Source organism: Rousettus aegyptiacus, unplaced genomic scaffold (assembly GCF_014176215.1).
Source record: "Rousettus aegyptiacus isolate mRouAeg1 unplaced genomic scaffold, mRouAeg1.p scaffold_m13_p_10, whole genome shotgun sequence".
NCBI lineage: Eukaryota > Metazoa > Chordata > Mammalia > Chiroptera > Pteropodidae > Rousettus > Rousettus aegyptiacus.
Genome location: NW_023416285.1, coordinates 65,137,937 through 65,154,061, shown reverse-complemented (window position 1 = coordinate 65,154,061; position 16,125 = coordinate 65,137,937). Strand labels below are relative to the sequence as shown.

Sequence of the window (16,125 nt, the reverse complement as noted above, 5' to 3'; positions counted from 1 at the left end):
ATCTTCTTCACTTAAAACTACCCCCTATATTGGAAGATTTTTTTTCACTCATTGCTGTATCATCTGAAATTTTATCATTTAATTTTGAAATTTAGGCATTCAGTTATAATGCTAATGTCAGCTACAAAGTGAGGATTTGTGTGATTTATAGTTATGAAAATAAATATTTTTTTCATGCCTTGTTCATTTGGTCAGGAAATGAATCGATAACAAGGTATAATTGAAGCTTATTTTCTGATTTAACATTCTTTTTTTAGTATATATATATGTGCTGCTGAAGTGAGCACATGATTTAACATTCTTTCATTTTAATTTGTCAGTACACAGCTTGATTAAATTTATTAGAGAGACACCTACCTTCTCTGAGCATCACTGTCAAAATGTCTTTAGCTTCCTTATTAAAACTTTATTTGGAGAGCTGTTAAATTTATTTCATCCCATGGAAAAGATATACACTTAAAATTTTACTTTTCTAGAAAAAAAGCTTATAAATTTATCATGTTTTTAGAATTTTATGGTAATAGAGAATTAAGCTTTAAAAAATCTGTTGGGGAAGAGAGCTCCACCAAACCTGGTTTTTAGTGTCCTATCATTGTACATCATTGTATTGCCCTAACTGAACCGAGTCCTTGCTCTTCAGGCTTTCTTTGTGACTGGTTCATTGTTAAAACCTCTTCTTAACCATTGCATTATATTGTCTCCAGTTTTTTCATGTTTTATCTATCAATGTTTTGGCTAAGTATACTGTTTTGTGACATAAAAATCAAGCTGAACTTGTTTCTAGCTACCTATAAGTTTATTTAAGCAGGTGGTTAATATTTTTAAGAAATATAGTTGGATATTTGTTTTCTTGGATCAAGCAGTAGAACAATGAAAATTTAAGATAAGGTATCAGTTTTTATCCTTCATTTTACTTTATTTAGAGATTGTATTATAAAATATCACTGTAGAGAATAAATTGATTGATATAAAAATTGCTTTAGACAGTAAAGTTTAGGAGATATTAGCAGAAATCTAATGAGAAGGTCTTTGCACTATATCAGCATCTGTACTTTTTAAATTATTTTTATAAATGCTACTAAATAATTGTTAGTTGCTTTGTACTTGTTTTTCCTTTTCTATAAAGTGAGGTTAATGGTTAAAATTCCCACTATGGAAATTATAATTATTAAAAATTTAAGAAATCAATTACACATAGTACTGGAAGTTTTATTTGATGGTTAATGGCCATATGCTTGAGAATAAGACATATGAGAATAAGTGTTATATATCAATTTTGTTGTATCAGGGCAAATTAGATATTAACTAGCCTTATAAAAGTAATTTGTTGTTTAATGCATCAAAATTAAGTTTGGAGCTGTCATTATTATCAAATTAGAAGGCAGTCTTAAAACAAAGATAAACTTTTTTTATCTTAGAATTTATTTATTATACAACAAAGAACATACATCCAATTGGATTGTTGAAACAAAAAGCCAAGAAGCAGCATTTGTGTTAATTGAATACTAAAAGAATTAATGTGATCATACTACAAATCTGAAAAGAGGAAACTTTGTTACCTAGTTCTTGACATTTACTGTACCTGACACATAGTGGATGTTCAGTAAAGATTTAGGATAAATAAAATTAATTAAGTGTGATACATAGATTAAAAGTGTAAAATTATACCCCACCATCAAATTGCAAATTTGAATTTGACATTAACAAATTGTGGAGGCAATTCCATTCTTTTTTAAAAATTAATTTATTTTATTTTAATTAGTTTCAAGTATACAGTACATTGGTTAGACATTTATATAATTTATAAAGGGATCCTCCTAATTACTCCTCCTTCCATTCTATTTCTAATGTTGAGTGCGTGTTTTATGCAAGGCATTGGGAATAGCGGAGTAAAACAGGTGCAGTTTTCAGCATCTATTTTCTTACCATCCAGTGGAGACAATAATTTTAGGAAACTGTCAGACATAGCTTAAAATACTAGTGTACTCTATTCATACTTCTGAAAAGTAATACTAGGCATGTGTACTTATTTTTGTTATTTGTAGTGCTAATCCTCCATCTGGAATTGAAGATGAAACTGCTGAAAATGGCGTACCTAAACCGGTAACACAAGGCTTTGAAATCTAGTTATTTTCCTGTTTAAAATATTTATCAACAGTTTTGTGTCCACTTAGGGAAAAAGCCAAAATTAAATATGACTTTCAGTATCCTGCCTGATTTGGCCCCCTCATATTTCTTATCTCATATGCTGCCATCAAAAGAATAGTAATGAGAAGAGTGAGAAGAGATTTCAGATGAAATAGGGCATCTGCAAAGGCTTGATGTTTCTTTCAAAGAACTGAATGGTGTGGTAAATAAACTAAATAAATCATAGCCTGATCTTCAAAGCAAACATTGAGTCCTGAAACCCATTTGATTGTTATAGTTTTTTAGCACTTTTTTTTTTTTTTAGTATAAGTAACAGTATCTGAATTCATGCCAGTTAAAAGTGATGGTTTTCTTTGAGGGGTAGTGGTAGTGAACATTATCTTTAGTCCTTTGACTATTTTAACATTCCTAATCCTATAAAAAAAAAAAAAAGGAAATCGTTATTCTGCAAGTTTGAATTTGTATACAAAAAGTATTTTGTTTAGGTGGTTGACTTTTTTTTTATTTACTATTATAAGACTATTATAGCCTTTTAAAGCCAAAACAAAACCTTTGTAAATGGCTCTACTTTTACTCTTAGAAGCAGTATTCTCTCAACCATTTGCATGCAAGGCCACCTCTAGGTGTAAATGAACGCTCCTTAGAACTATTTGGCACTTTTAACCCTGAGTCTTAAAATCGTTTTCCTCTTAATTTCATATTTTTATCCAGAATTTCTCAAAGACTATTCTTATATCTTCTTAATATCTTAGTAAATTGCCATAGATTCTTTTTGCAAGAGCAAGTTATAAATAGTAGAAAAAAACATGAGGTGTTATTTATAAAAAGGTGATGGTAAATAAGGTTTTATGTAACATTCTTATCTCTTTATCATGTAAAATATAAAAGTTATAAATGAGTTGAAATAAGTAGCAGAGCTATGAGCTTTGTTTCTGCAAAACTAGCTTAAAAGCAATATGATTACTTCAGTTATTCATATTAGATGTTGAAATGGATTATTGAATGTATTTTATAATTGTTTATGTTGGTATAGAAAGTGACCGAGACTGAAGATGATAGTGATAGTGACAGTGATGATGATGAGGATGATGTTCATGTCACTATAGGAGACATTAAAACAGGAGCACCACAATATGGGTAAGTTATTTTTAAGAAACAATTGTGTGACTAAGTCAAAAATGGTGGACCTGTATCATACCATTAGTAGTTGGTTTTATTGTTTTTGCATTTTTCTATCTTACCATGGTATGAAAGAACTGTTGTTAAAATTTCACGAGTTGTTAAGAGAGTAGATCTTAAAAGTTCTCATCACAAGAAAAACAAATATTTTGACTGTGTGGCTATGTATGTTGACTAAACTTATTGTAATCACTTTGCAATTTCAGCATATATCAAATCATTATGTTGCACATCTACAATTAATACAGTTTTATGTGTTAGTTATATCTCATGATAAAAAGGGAGTTCACCATGAAAATATTTCTTTCTTAAAAATAATTAGGTAAAATTACTTGAAAGCAGTTTTTTGATTTCTGAAATTAAAGTGTTTATAAATGAATTGAGTACAATAAATTAGTTAGAAAACCTTAAATTGCTGTTTATATCTGTATTTTTCTTTGATTTTATTACTTGTTCAAACCTGAGTTTAGGTTTTTAATATTTTGACTAATAAAAAGTATAAAAAGTATTTCTTTTTGCTTTTCATTGTGTGTATTTCAAGTTGTTAATTATTCTGTAGACTTTTTAGGCCAATACATTGTCTCATGTTTTATAAAACTGAATCAAGTAAATGGACTATCATTGACTCACTGAGCACATAGAGAATCCTACGGAAATATTGGAAGGGAATATATTAAAGTGCAGACGGTGATTTTGTTATGGTGTTAGAATAAGAGTTAATGTTTTTTCTGTGTTTTTAAGATTGGGTATATAATGTACTTGTGCATTGGGGACATATGTAAATTTTTTATTAATTCTAGTTTATAGTTTATTAAGCAGCCTTATCTTGAATCAACCAATATATACATAAGTACTTTTGAATATTTTTTTAGTAGAGCTATTCTTTCAAAAGTTATTTCAGGAAGTTTAAAGGTAATTCAGTTATTGTCATAGTCAGTTTTGCATTATAATAATGATTGCCTGTGGAATTTTAAAACTAGCAGCTTTTTAGGGCGCAGGATTAAAAGGATACTATAATCATGTTAGAGGTAGATAACACTTGATGTTTTCCTCATCCCCTTTAAAGTAAGTAATTAGTGTTGTGTTGGGCTTATAATATAATGCTGGTAGGCCTTTATGCTAATAGGCCTTTCCTATCTGCATTATACACAAGGATCACTGTAATATAATACTTAATAATCATTGCATAGTTAGTAAATACTATTATAAAACTGTTTGTATTTGTAAGTATAGAATAACGAAAGTAAATGGCAATTTCTTTTATTAATATGACCAAGTTTTTTGTAGAAATTGCATGTAAATATTAAATACACATAGACTCTCATAGTACTTTTTCTGAACTTATTTCTTATAGCAATTTCCAGTTTCATGAAATTAGTTGTTTGTACATGTTTGTCACATTTAGACTCTAAATTCCTTATGAATAGAAACCATGGTTTATGAATTTTCCTATTCTTTATATTGCCTTACATATAGTAACTATTCAGTAAATTTATTGACTAAATAGACTACATGTTAAAAATGTAATTGTCTTCGAATGTTTTTTCCTCAACATTTGATTATGAAAAATTTCAAATACAAAAAAAGTGGAAGAATTGAATTGATGTGTGAACTATGTTATACAATTTACTTTTTGCTATGTTTCCTTTATCCATGCCTTCACCCATTTACCAGTCCATTTTTTTATTTTTAAATACATTTCAAAGTAAGGTACAAATCTCTCTGAAGGGTATAAGGTTTTTTAAACTTGAAATCTCAAGATAATTTCTTGAAAACTGAAAGCCAGTGAGAAAAATAAAATTTGGTGAATATGTGTTTTGTGCACACTGTTCTCACAAGCACATTTAAATTGTAAATTGTGTTCAAAGTACAAAACTGAACTAGTTTATTAGTTGTTAATACAGAACAGCATTTTTTTAGGTAATACTTTTGTTACAAAGTTCATTTAAATAAGGAATGAAGAAAAGCAAATCTTAGGGTAGCAATAATTTATTATGTTTAGAGAAAAGGTTTCTAGTTGCAGCTGTGAGATTCATCTATTCAGCAAATACTTTTTAAAGACAATCTGTCTGGCACTGCCCTAATTAATGATGGGAATATAAAAAATAATAGTCCTTATTTGCCAAAATAGTGAGGAAGACGGACATGTGAGCAAATACTTTCAGTGCAGTGTTAAGTGCTAGCGTAGAAACCTGTACAAAATATTTTGAAAGCTTTGAGAGGAGAGTTACTAAAAGCCTACAAGTGTTGAGCAGATCTCAGAGAAAGTAATATTTGAATTTGCATGGTTCTTGACACGGAAGGAAGAGGACTGATGATTTAGGCAGATAATACTACTTATGGAAGCACAGCTTAAAGGAACCATATGGCTGGAGGATAAGGTAGATAAGAAAGGATGGTTGAAACTACTTAAGGAGTTAGGATGTTTTACTATGTCATTATGGAACCTTTGAAGGTTTTTAGGCGAATCAGATTATTTAAAAAGATAACTAGCGACAGTAGTTGAGATAGACTAAATACAAATTAGTTATTAGATTTAAAGTGATTGTCCACATGAGATAATTCAGACTAAGCTGCCAGCAGTAATATAGCTATAGATGGGGAAACAAGGTATATTTGAGTACTAGAAATAACATTGGTAACTGGTTGTGGATGGAGAAGGGAAATAAAGGATTCAATGATGTAGATGTTCCTAGAGCAGTTAATTAACTACATAACAGTGTATTGCCATGTGTGGGTAATGTAGAAGGAGTAGAATAAAATAAAATTTTTTTCATGCATTTATTTTAAAGTTCTTTTAGACACTCAAGTATGTAAGATCTAGCACCTAGAGAAGCCTGAGACCTTGTGGAGGTCTAGTGGATGGTATCAGAATTGCTTAAATGCAATTTTCCAGATATCTGAGCTTTTTTTCACACATGGAACACAAAGGCTTGATGGATTTGAAAAGAAAAGGCAGATCAGGGAAGGGAAGGTAGCTAGGTGGGAAGCAAAGAAGTTCATTTATTGAACTTATGGCTAAGCCTTTTTATAAATACTGTTTTGTTTTATCCTTTAGCAATTGTGTAATAGAATCATTTAGAGATAGTTCTTGATTTTTGTATATTTAATTTTAATTTGTTGTAATTTAAAGGGGAGAGATCGGGGAGATCACTTATCTCTGCTATGCTTCTGACATCACTCTTACGTTTAGCTTTCAAACAGTTTAAAACTTCTGTACATCTTATATAGTTACCCCAAAGGTGCTTTTGCCCTGCTAAATTTAGATTGTTGAAAGGTAAGCACCTTAGGGCAGGAACCATATTTGTCTGGCTCCTCATTCTCTCTCTTTAGTCTAGAACTATATGTGATGTATTGTTGGTGCTCAGGCATTTATTAAATGGATTTGTTCATGAGATGATTAAATGTTTCAAGTTGGTAATAATAGTACTGCTTGACAGTAACAGTTTAATTTGGGCTACTTCATAGTTGTTGCATTTATAGCAGTGGAATTTTATATAATTATTTGAATGATTTATTGCATTTATCCTTGTTTTTTAAGCAGAAAGCAAAAATGATAATTCTAACATAAGTGAATAACCTAAGTCTTACAAATTTAGTACATTGGACACCAAAATATGGCAATTTTTAGGCAGACCAAAAACAGTGAATCTTCACCAGTTTAGTTAGCTAAACTTGTTAGGGTAAAGAACCAAATTAAATAACATAATATGAGAAATATATCATTGAAAACACTCGATAATTTGAGGTCTTACTAATATCTTTTTGCTTTGTGGAAATTGAATCGTCTTACCTACTCCCTTCTGTCCCCTTCTTCCTACCTAACCTCATCAGTAATGTATGAGTATTTCGGTTAATATTTTTGATTTTTGTACCCACATATAGGAACACAGAAAAGTAGGGAACTGGATGTAAACTCCTATATAACAGAAAATTTATATAAGGCTTGGGGAGGGGGATCTTAAGTGACTTGGCTAACAACTAGTAATTAAGAAAACTTGTATTTGAACCTGAATCTGCATGACTCTATAGATTTTTTTTATCCCCCTTTATCACATGTATATTATGCTACATGAAAAGATGCACTAAATAATTTTTTAAATGTATACATTCATGTAACCACCACCCAGATCAAGATATGGAACATTACTAGCACTCAAGCAACTTCTCTTTTGTGTTCTCTCTATCATTAACTACCGACCACCACCAAATACTGTTCTGTTTTCGCTCTAGATTTATTTTTGAATGTCATGAATTTTATGAACATATGTACTCCATGGTATTTGAAAGAGGATTTATCAACAATATCAAATGCAGGAAGGATTAAAAGGAGGTCACTGGATTTGAGAACAAGGTGGAGAAATTTCATTTTTGCAGGATTGCTGTGTGTGTAAAATAACTAGGAAGTGAGAAAATGAAGACAAAGCATGTAGACAGTCCTTCCCTTCCCAGCTAAATTTTCTGTGATATGTATTACAGTGGGTTATTGAGTTAGTGGCAGGTAGATTTTGAGATGGAAAACAAGTTACATTTTTAAAAAGTATTTGTTTTTATCTTTATTAAGCAAGTGACAGACTGATAAAATTAGTTAAAAACATTTTCAAAACTGTGAGTCAGTGTCAATTTATCCAGTTATTAGTGGGTGTGTAATTTGTACACATCGAACGAACATGTTGCTGATTTCGTTTACTTAAAAATTATCCCAGGATAATTTTTATTTGTTTTTAGGAGTTATGGTACAGCACCTGTAAATCTTAACATCAAGACAGGAGGAAGAGTTTATGGAACTACAGGTAAAACTTTAATTTGCTGCTACATCAATAGGAAAATAAGGCATATAGCTGAATGAATCATAAATAGATTGCAATAGATGTTAGACAATTAAAAATATTAGTTTTGACCATATATCACAGAGATAGGCAAACTTTCTGTAAAGGGCTAGATAATATTTTAGGCTGCGTAGGCCACGTAGGGTTCCTGTTGTGGTGGCGTTTTTTTGTTTTTTTGTTTTATAACCCTTTAAAAGGTGAAAACCTATCTTAGCTCAAAGACTGTACAAAAAAGTGATTTAAAACATGGAAGTTAGCAATTTTCTATTGAATCCCTTATAAAAAGCAAGTCCCTAATCTCTATCCATTTATCTAATAGCTATACCGTATAGTTTGACATCACCTTTTATTTATAGCAAACATTACTCAAATGCTTGCTTTGGAGCCTTTGCCATATTTAGTGCTAGCAATATTAAAAGGTGTCATTGTTTTATGTTTGTCTATAGTATCTCTCGGTTTCTTGCTCATTAATGTAGCTCCTTCACCATTTTGTTATTTTTATAAAATAGGAACAAAAGTCAAAGGGGTAGACCTTGATGCACCTGGAAGCATTAATGGAGTTCCACTCTTGGAGGTAGATTTGGATTCTTTTGAAGATAAACCATGGCGTAAACCTGGTAAGATTATTGTATGTTATAGTAGTTTCAAATATTTTTGGTATAAACAGTCATTAGAGAAGTAGTTTTCAGAATCAATTTAGAATATTTTTTAATGTCATTTTGTGGTCTTAAGCACATGAGAGTAATAATGACCTATTTTATTAAATTTTCTGGTGGCCTAACAAAAGTAGGATTGCATACTGTTTTATTATACTGCTTTTCTAAAGGAAATAATTTTCATCAAAAATTTTTACAGTTCTGTTTTATGGTGGTAATTGGGAGAACTGGTAAAATTAGAAGGGATAAGACTAATAGAACTCTAAATATATATTTTATATTTAATTATATTTTATGTGCTATATAAAAATAGAATTGAAATATTTGTAGACTAAAAGTGTATTCTGTCTTTAGGTGCTGATCTTTCTGATTATTTTAATTATGGGTTTAATGAAGATACCTGGAAGGCATACTGTGAAAAACAAAAGAGGATACGAATGGGACTTGAAGTTATACCAGTTACCTCTACTACAAATAAAATTACGGTAATTAGTAAATGTTCCAAAATACCCTAGACTTTTTTACTGTCCCAGTTTTTACTTCCCAAATAAATCGGTTTTTTCCCTCTAAAGGTGGCTAAACGCTATATGATAATTTAAAAATTCCATTCTTTTTTACCATATTTGTTTTTTCCCCTTCCCTTTCAGAGTTTCAAATTAATAATTTTTTGATGTTCTTAGTTTCAAGTTACAGACTAGCTACAGCTAGTTTATCTTTATATGGCCTATGAATTAAAAATTATGTGGTATCTTAATGGGGAATATGTTATTTAACTTAGGCCGAAGACTGTACTATCGAAGTTACACCAGGTGCAGAGATCCAAGATGGCAGATTCAATCTTTTTAAGGTGAATTTTAGTAAATTATCCTTGGTTGCTCTCATTTTTTGTTCTTGAGTCTGCTCCCATACCACTACTCAAGGAATGAGATTAAAATGGAAATAGCTACCTTTTTCTAAACCTTCAGCTTCCTGGTGACTTACAGATTTGCTGATTATTATTTTATCTCTACTTTTGCAAACATATGAATTTGTAGCCTATTATACTAACAAATTCCAAGTGAAAGTATTCTTGCTACATGTTGTGATTTTGAGTCATAGTATATATTTATTTGTAGGATATGAAATTTCATGCCAACAGGCCAAGCTCTCATTGTAGCTCATGCTCTAATCTTTATTGGAATTAAAGACTTATTTTTCCTAATTTTCTTTTTTAAAATGGTAAGCAATATGGCTTATTATCTGTGTGACACTGAAATTATTGGTGTAGTTTAAGGTATCTCAAGAATTATGTTTTCTTTGAGAGTTCCTAAGAAAGACAAAATAGGATAAAACCATTGATTTTTTAAAAATGGATACTTAAAAAGAGAAGGTTTAGTGAGGGATTTGCAGGTTGGTACTACCACTTGGGTATAAAGTGTGACTTTGGCTTCTCTATTCCCTATGATCAAAAACCCAGTGTAAAGAATAATATGTTTTCATAACTTCTGCAATACACAGCAACCTCCTTGAAACTCAATTATGTACTTTTCTTTCTTTACCTTATGCTTGGTTCTTGTGTCGAATGACATTGTAATGAAAATTGGGAGTGGCTTTTAGATTGGTTCGTATACTCAGGTAACTTGTGTGGTCAGGAACTTTTCTGTGCCCATTTTGGGACTGCAGTCCTGTCCACCAAAGTACTCCTTATGCAATGCATGTGCTATATCTGCAGATGTGGCCGCTCTGCTGGACACAGTTTGTATAGAGAATTTAATTTTAATTTACATCCTCCTTTAGGTAAGTATTTGGTTCTCGTTCTGCTGTAATTATTTTAAAAATACAAGATGATGTCTGTTCTATTTTAAATGGTCATCAGGTTCTTTTTGGTGATAATCTACTTATTTAGGCATTGAATATATTATTATACATGATTGCAGTGAATAGACAGAAAAGTCGATGATGAAATAGTTCATTTGCAGTGGTGCTTTGTATTTTCTTCTAAGAAATGAGAATTTGCTTTGTAAACTTCCAGCTTCTGTAAACTTTGTAATTTTTGCAGTACACTTCTAAAACTAAAAAAACTCCTAGGGGCTGGTCTCTTACTGAAGGTAGCTATTATTGAATGAGTTTTTTTAAATATATGTACTTTCTATTGAAAAATTATTTTCGAAGTTTCTTTTGGTTACGTGAGAGGAGGTAACATTGTTCCATTTTGATTTATTATTTGATCCTGAACAAATAAGGACTTAGATTTGATGGGTGTAGTCTAATGGTTTTTCTTGCCTTGATAACGTGGTTAAATACTACTCATCTGTTATAAGTAGAGTGTGTATTTTAATATGTGTGGCTCACATTTTTTCTTTATATTGTGATCTGTAGGGTATATTTTATTGATGATGCTCAAAATCTTTGTGGGAGCATTAGGTATTTTTAGGATCCAATTTGATTTGCTTTGAATTTCAGAAAAGGTTTACTTTATATTTAAGAAACATCCTTGTTCAGATTTCTGTGGGACTATTATTATTCTTTGAAGTATTAGTTGTATTTTACTATGTATTCTGCAACTCTGGAGAATATAAAGAAATTAGATGTAATTGTTATCCCAGTTATGCAGAGGTAAGTTTCTTAGGTATTAAGTGCCGAAATTCATATTTTAGACAGAATGCTGTAGAAATTGGAGAAATGAGAAATTACTTTGGTATTTGAAGTTACAATGGGTGCTATATATAGGTTCTTATATTGTTTTTAAAGTCTAAAGTGAGCTTTAGTAGTAGAGAAGTATATGCCATTTTAATCAGTCTTGAGAGTGTGGAGAAGAAAAAGTGTTGTAGATTGAGGAAATAGCTCAGGCAAAGAAACTAATGTTTTAATTGTGCAAAAGTTGAGAAGATTATTTAAGAAATTAGCCTTATTGAATCAGTTCTTTTTGGAAAGGAGTATAAGAGAGATGACTTTGTAGGACGTTACTCAATTCTAGAAAGCCTAGAATCAAGGAGTATGAGTTGGAGGAGTTACTGCCTATTTCTGAGCAGGAGTGTGATTTATAAGTTAACACCGTTTGGGCCGTAGTGTAAGGTATGATCGGATAAAGAAAGTCTAAGCTCTTACCCACTTAACCCATTTGAATTCGAATTATTAGGATTGATGAAAAAGAAGAAAAAAACCTTCCCCAATTTTGTTGTTATAACTGCATTGTATTAAATGCTAAAGTAAGGGTTTCTGTATTTAAAGAGGTTATGATCTGAATGACATGTATATATAAACTGACCATAATATATTGTGATGAATGTTGATGGTATTGAAAAAGTGCTGTAGAGAGTTCAGTAGAGAAAGTGGGTTATCCTATATTCCACAGTTTAGAAAAATTCATATGGGAGGTGATAATTGAAAGAAGCGTTTTCATTAGTGGGAGAGAGGAAAGTATAGAACACTGTTGTCAGAGAGAGCAATATGAACAAAACCTAATAGTGTGAAAGGAGAGTTGGGGCCGATGAGATGCTATATGAGAGAAACCTGGAAATGGTAGAAAATGGGCCATGATGAGAAAAACCTTAATCTTAAACTAGCCTACAGACATTTGTGTTGGCAATAGAAAGCCATTTAAAGTTCTTGAGTAGGAGTATAGCATGAGCATATTTGGTTTTTAGAAAAAGACCCGGCACCAGCTATATAGTCTAAGGGGGAGAAAAAAGACCAGATAGGAAGCTATGGGAACAAAAAGAAGGACCTGAACTTACGCTGCTGAATGGACGAAGGAACGGATTTAAGAATTGTAATTTAAGTACTTTTCTTATCTACTGCAAAGATTTTTTCTTTTCATCTTTAGGTGAAAGACAAGCAACCTGACAGCCTCTTTAAAATAACTTTTTTTTTACTTTTCATTGAGTAAATTTTCAAACATACTAACAAGTAGGATTGTACAAATCAACTTCTATGTGTTTGTTATAGTGCCTCAATGATTATCAGCATATTGACATTCTGAAAACCTTTTATATACCTTAGTATAAATAAGATTTTGGGTTTTTTTGCGGGGGGGGGCGGTTAGTGAAATGGAAGGAGATGAAGTTTAATCATAAATATAAAAGTAAAGTCACTCAGTTGGGTCCAAAAACAATTGTGTAATAATTTGGGGTGAGGGGCAAGAGAGGAATGACTAATGAAAATGAATAGGTAACATATCTGTAAGAAAAATTGACCACAATCTTCTCTTAAAATATTTTTATGTCCATTTGTGCACACACATGTGCACACATGCAGAGATGATTTTTTCCTTATGTGAAAGTGTGTATTTATCACCAGTGTTCTCAAATTTCACAACTGTCTTGGTCTGTTGTCATTCATTGTACCAAGCATTCATTTGTACCCTCTTACTCTGGAAACACTTCTGAGATATTCTATTACTTTTTAACTTTTTTTCTGCTTTTGTTTTCTGAATTTCTATTCAAATGTTAGACCTCTTATGCTGGTCCTTTAGTTTTATTGTCTTCTCTCTTATGTTCCATTCCATATCTTTGTCTTCTATTCTCTGGGAGATTTCTTCACCCTTTCAACCCTTCTATTCATTATTTCATTTCTGCTGTTATTTTTTTAATAGCCAAGAAGGTTTTTCTTCAATATTTAACTGTAGCATCCTATTCTTGCTCATGTATGCAGTGATGCAGTATTTATTCCCCCTTCTCTCTCTCAAAAGATGTTAATATTAATAAGTTGTTTGTTACTGTTAGATTCTCTTCCTGCAGTCTGCAGTCTGTTTTCTTCAAGTTGATATATTAAGTTTGTTGTTTTTGGCTTCTGACTTTGACTTTTCTCAAATGTTTATTCATTCTTAGCCATTCACTCATGAGAGAGTAGGCCACCAAAAAGGTGATTGGAAACTCTGCGCATATGAATAGAACTTGCTGACTATAGACTTTACTGTAGGGCTGGGATTTTCCACAGTCCTTGATGTCAGTATCTTTAGGTTGTTTTAACTTTTTGTTTTTTCTTTGTTGTGGTAATCTGATTTTTTCAGGGAAGACAGTACGGTATTCCACCTAGAGTGTTTATACTTAGCTGATTCACATGTTGTTAATTCCTGAATCTTCTGGGATCTTTCCATGAAAATCAGTTATCTTTGCTTTCTCATTGCTGATTTAGGATTTAGGTTTCTTTGGTCTGCCCAGTCAATTACTATTTTTTCGTCTGTTTGTTTCAAAGTCTTAAATTTTGTTGCTTTTTCCAATCTTTTTGTTCTTCTGGGTTAAAACAAAATTATAATAATTTATGTGATTTTCCACTTTTCCTTTTTTCACCTTAACATTATGGGGTAAATGTTTTCCTAGGTTATTACAATTTTTTTGGTAAATAACACCAAAGAGTTGTATAATCCATTATTTGGGCATTTTTACTTATCAAATATCTTTTCAGATATTATTTTGTTTCTAATATTAAAATTTTATAAATACTGTTATGAAGGGCAGCTGAAGGAAATTTCACAAAATGTTTTGGTACAGTGGTAGCGTAATTTGGGTAAATATTTAGATTCTCAAGGATACAGACTTCAGTCAGCTTTTGTTTGGATATGTAAGATTGGACGTGAATTTGTTTCTAAAAAATCAGTCACGGTGTCTTAACAGTCATTTCTTAAAGTATATGAAAAAAAATAGTCTCAGTATGTTCTGAAGAGTATGTAATTCTTAGTACGACATCTGAAGACAGACAAGTGGATAATGATAATGCAGGTTGATTACGAGGGTTGCTAAAATGGTGAGGATTTTGAGAAATGTTTAATATAAAGGGTATATTATAAAAAATTAAGGAGAAAAGGAAAACTTAAACACAAGCAATTTTTACATTTTGAAATGTACTCTTTCTTCTCTTTCATCTATATTCTCTTCTCTTTCTTTTTTTCCTTTTCTGTTTCTCTCCTACCTTCCCCCTTTCCAATTTTAATTCATCCTTGACTGTGCCAGGAAGTGTTTCAGGTTGGTTTGGGAGGGGAGGTATTACAGACATAGATAGACTCTGTAGTCTTAGAGTTTATCTGACTTAATGGGAAAGATAGGGATTAAATAGATAATCATGCAAAAATTATAGTTATAAACTGCGTTTTATGAAAACTTTTGAAGAAGTGACATTTAAGCTGAGTCCTTAAGTCAATCAAATAACAAATATATATATTGAGCACTTAATGCATGCCAGGCACTATTTTCATGCACTTGGGATGGGATACAGGTTTGACCTGAACACCGTCCATGTTTTCAAAGATTCTTTTACAGTGGCAGCAAACAGATAATAAACTTACAACAATAAATACAGTAACTTCAGATAATGATATTAATGAGAAATTCTGTGAAGAAAATACAAAATTATAATATGAGAGAGTTTGTTTGGGAATGGTCAGAGAAGGCCACTCCAAGGAGACATTTGAAAAATAATTAGAAAGCAGTACCCACAAGAAGATCTGGGGAGAGAATATTCCAAGCAGAAGGAACATCTAGTTAGGAGAGCAAAAGCCCTCATGAAGGGGGAACTTATATATTATTATATGTTTTTTCTTAATATATAAGAAAAAAGGCCACTATGGGCATAGTAGAGATAAGTTGGGGAGAGTAGAAGAAAACAAGATCTGAGTGCTTTGCAGGACTTTGTAAGAAGTTTAGCTTTTATTCTGTTTGCATTAGGAAGCTATTAAAGATTTTTGAGCAGGGGAATGATGTGTGTTAATGTGTGTTAATTTAAATTTTTAATAAGATTGCTTTGGCTGTGTACAAAGGATGGATTTTTAGAAAGGGGAGATCAAAGTAGAAGGACAATCGAATAGAATGGTTTAGATGTGGTAGTTGATTTGACCTGGTTTTTAGGAGTACACATAATGGTAAGTGGTTGAAGTAAGTATATACTATAAAGTTGACATTAGTGTTCATGTATATTGGATAATTGCTAGGTTTTTTTTTTTCTTGAGCAACTTGGTAGGTGATGGTGCCACTTGTGTTACTCGTATGGTAAAGACTTAGGGTCAGATTAGGGAATAGTGGGAAATCAGCAGCTTTGTTTTGGCCATGGTAAGTTTGAGATGCTTATTAGATGTAAGAGTTGTATATAAGTTACTGGAGCTCAGGGGAACAGTTGAGGCCATAGTGTCAACTCTTGAGTATTTCTGACATCCCCAGGAAGAGTAATGCATTTCTTTTTCTCATAGCATCTTTTATGCCATAGATACTTTTTAAATTTATTGTATTGTTCTAGTTGTGTGTCTTTTCTTATGGTCTGGGATTTTGTTGTATTTCTCTGTGTAGTCTCAGCTCTTGGTACATAGTAGGTATTTAAATGTTTGATAAGTGAATCCTGTTTAT

General features: G+C 31.5%; 1 protein-coding gene across 16 annotated transcripts in view; it reads left to right on the top strand.

Annotated features, from left to right (window-relative positions):
* FIP1L1 (factor interacting with PAPOLA and CPSF1) overlaps nt 1-16,125 on the top strand; it is a 72,009-nt gene that overhangs the window by 3,172 nt on the left and 52,712 nt on the right. For 9 of the 16 annotated variants that reach the window (XM_036227939.1, XM_016119601.2, XM_036227940.1 and 6 more), the window contains 5 exons: nt 2,046-2,103; nt 3,182-3,285; nt 8,056-8,120; nt 8,666-8,773; nt 9,167-9,297. In XM_036227939.1, coding sequence (XP_036083832.1) covers nt 2,046-2,103; nt 3,182-3,285; nt 8,056-8,120; nt 8,666-8,773; nt 9,167-9,297 — 466 coding nt within the window. Of the gene's footprint in view, nt 1-2,045; nt 2,104-3,181; nt 3,286-8,055; nt 8,121-8,665; nt 8,774-9,166; nt 9,298-9,590; nt 9,660-16,125 lie in introns of all 16 variants that reach the window. The other 7 variants (XM_036227937.1, XM_016119598.2, XM_036227938.1 and 4 more) reach the window with 2 other exon arrangements.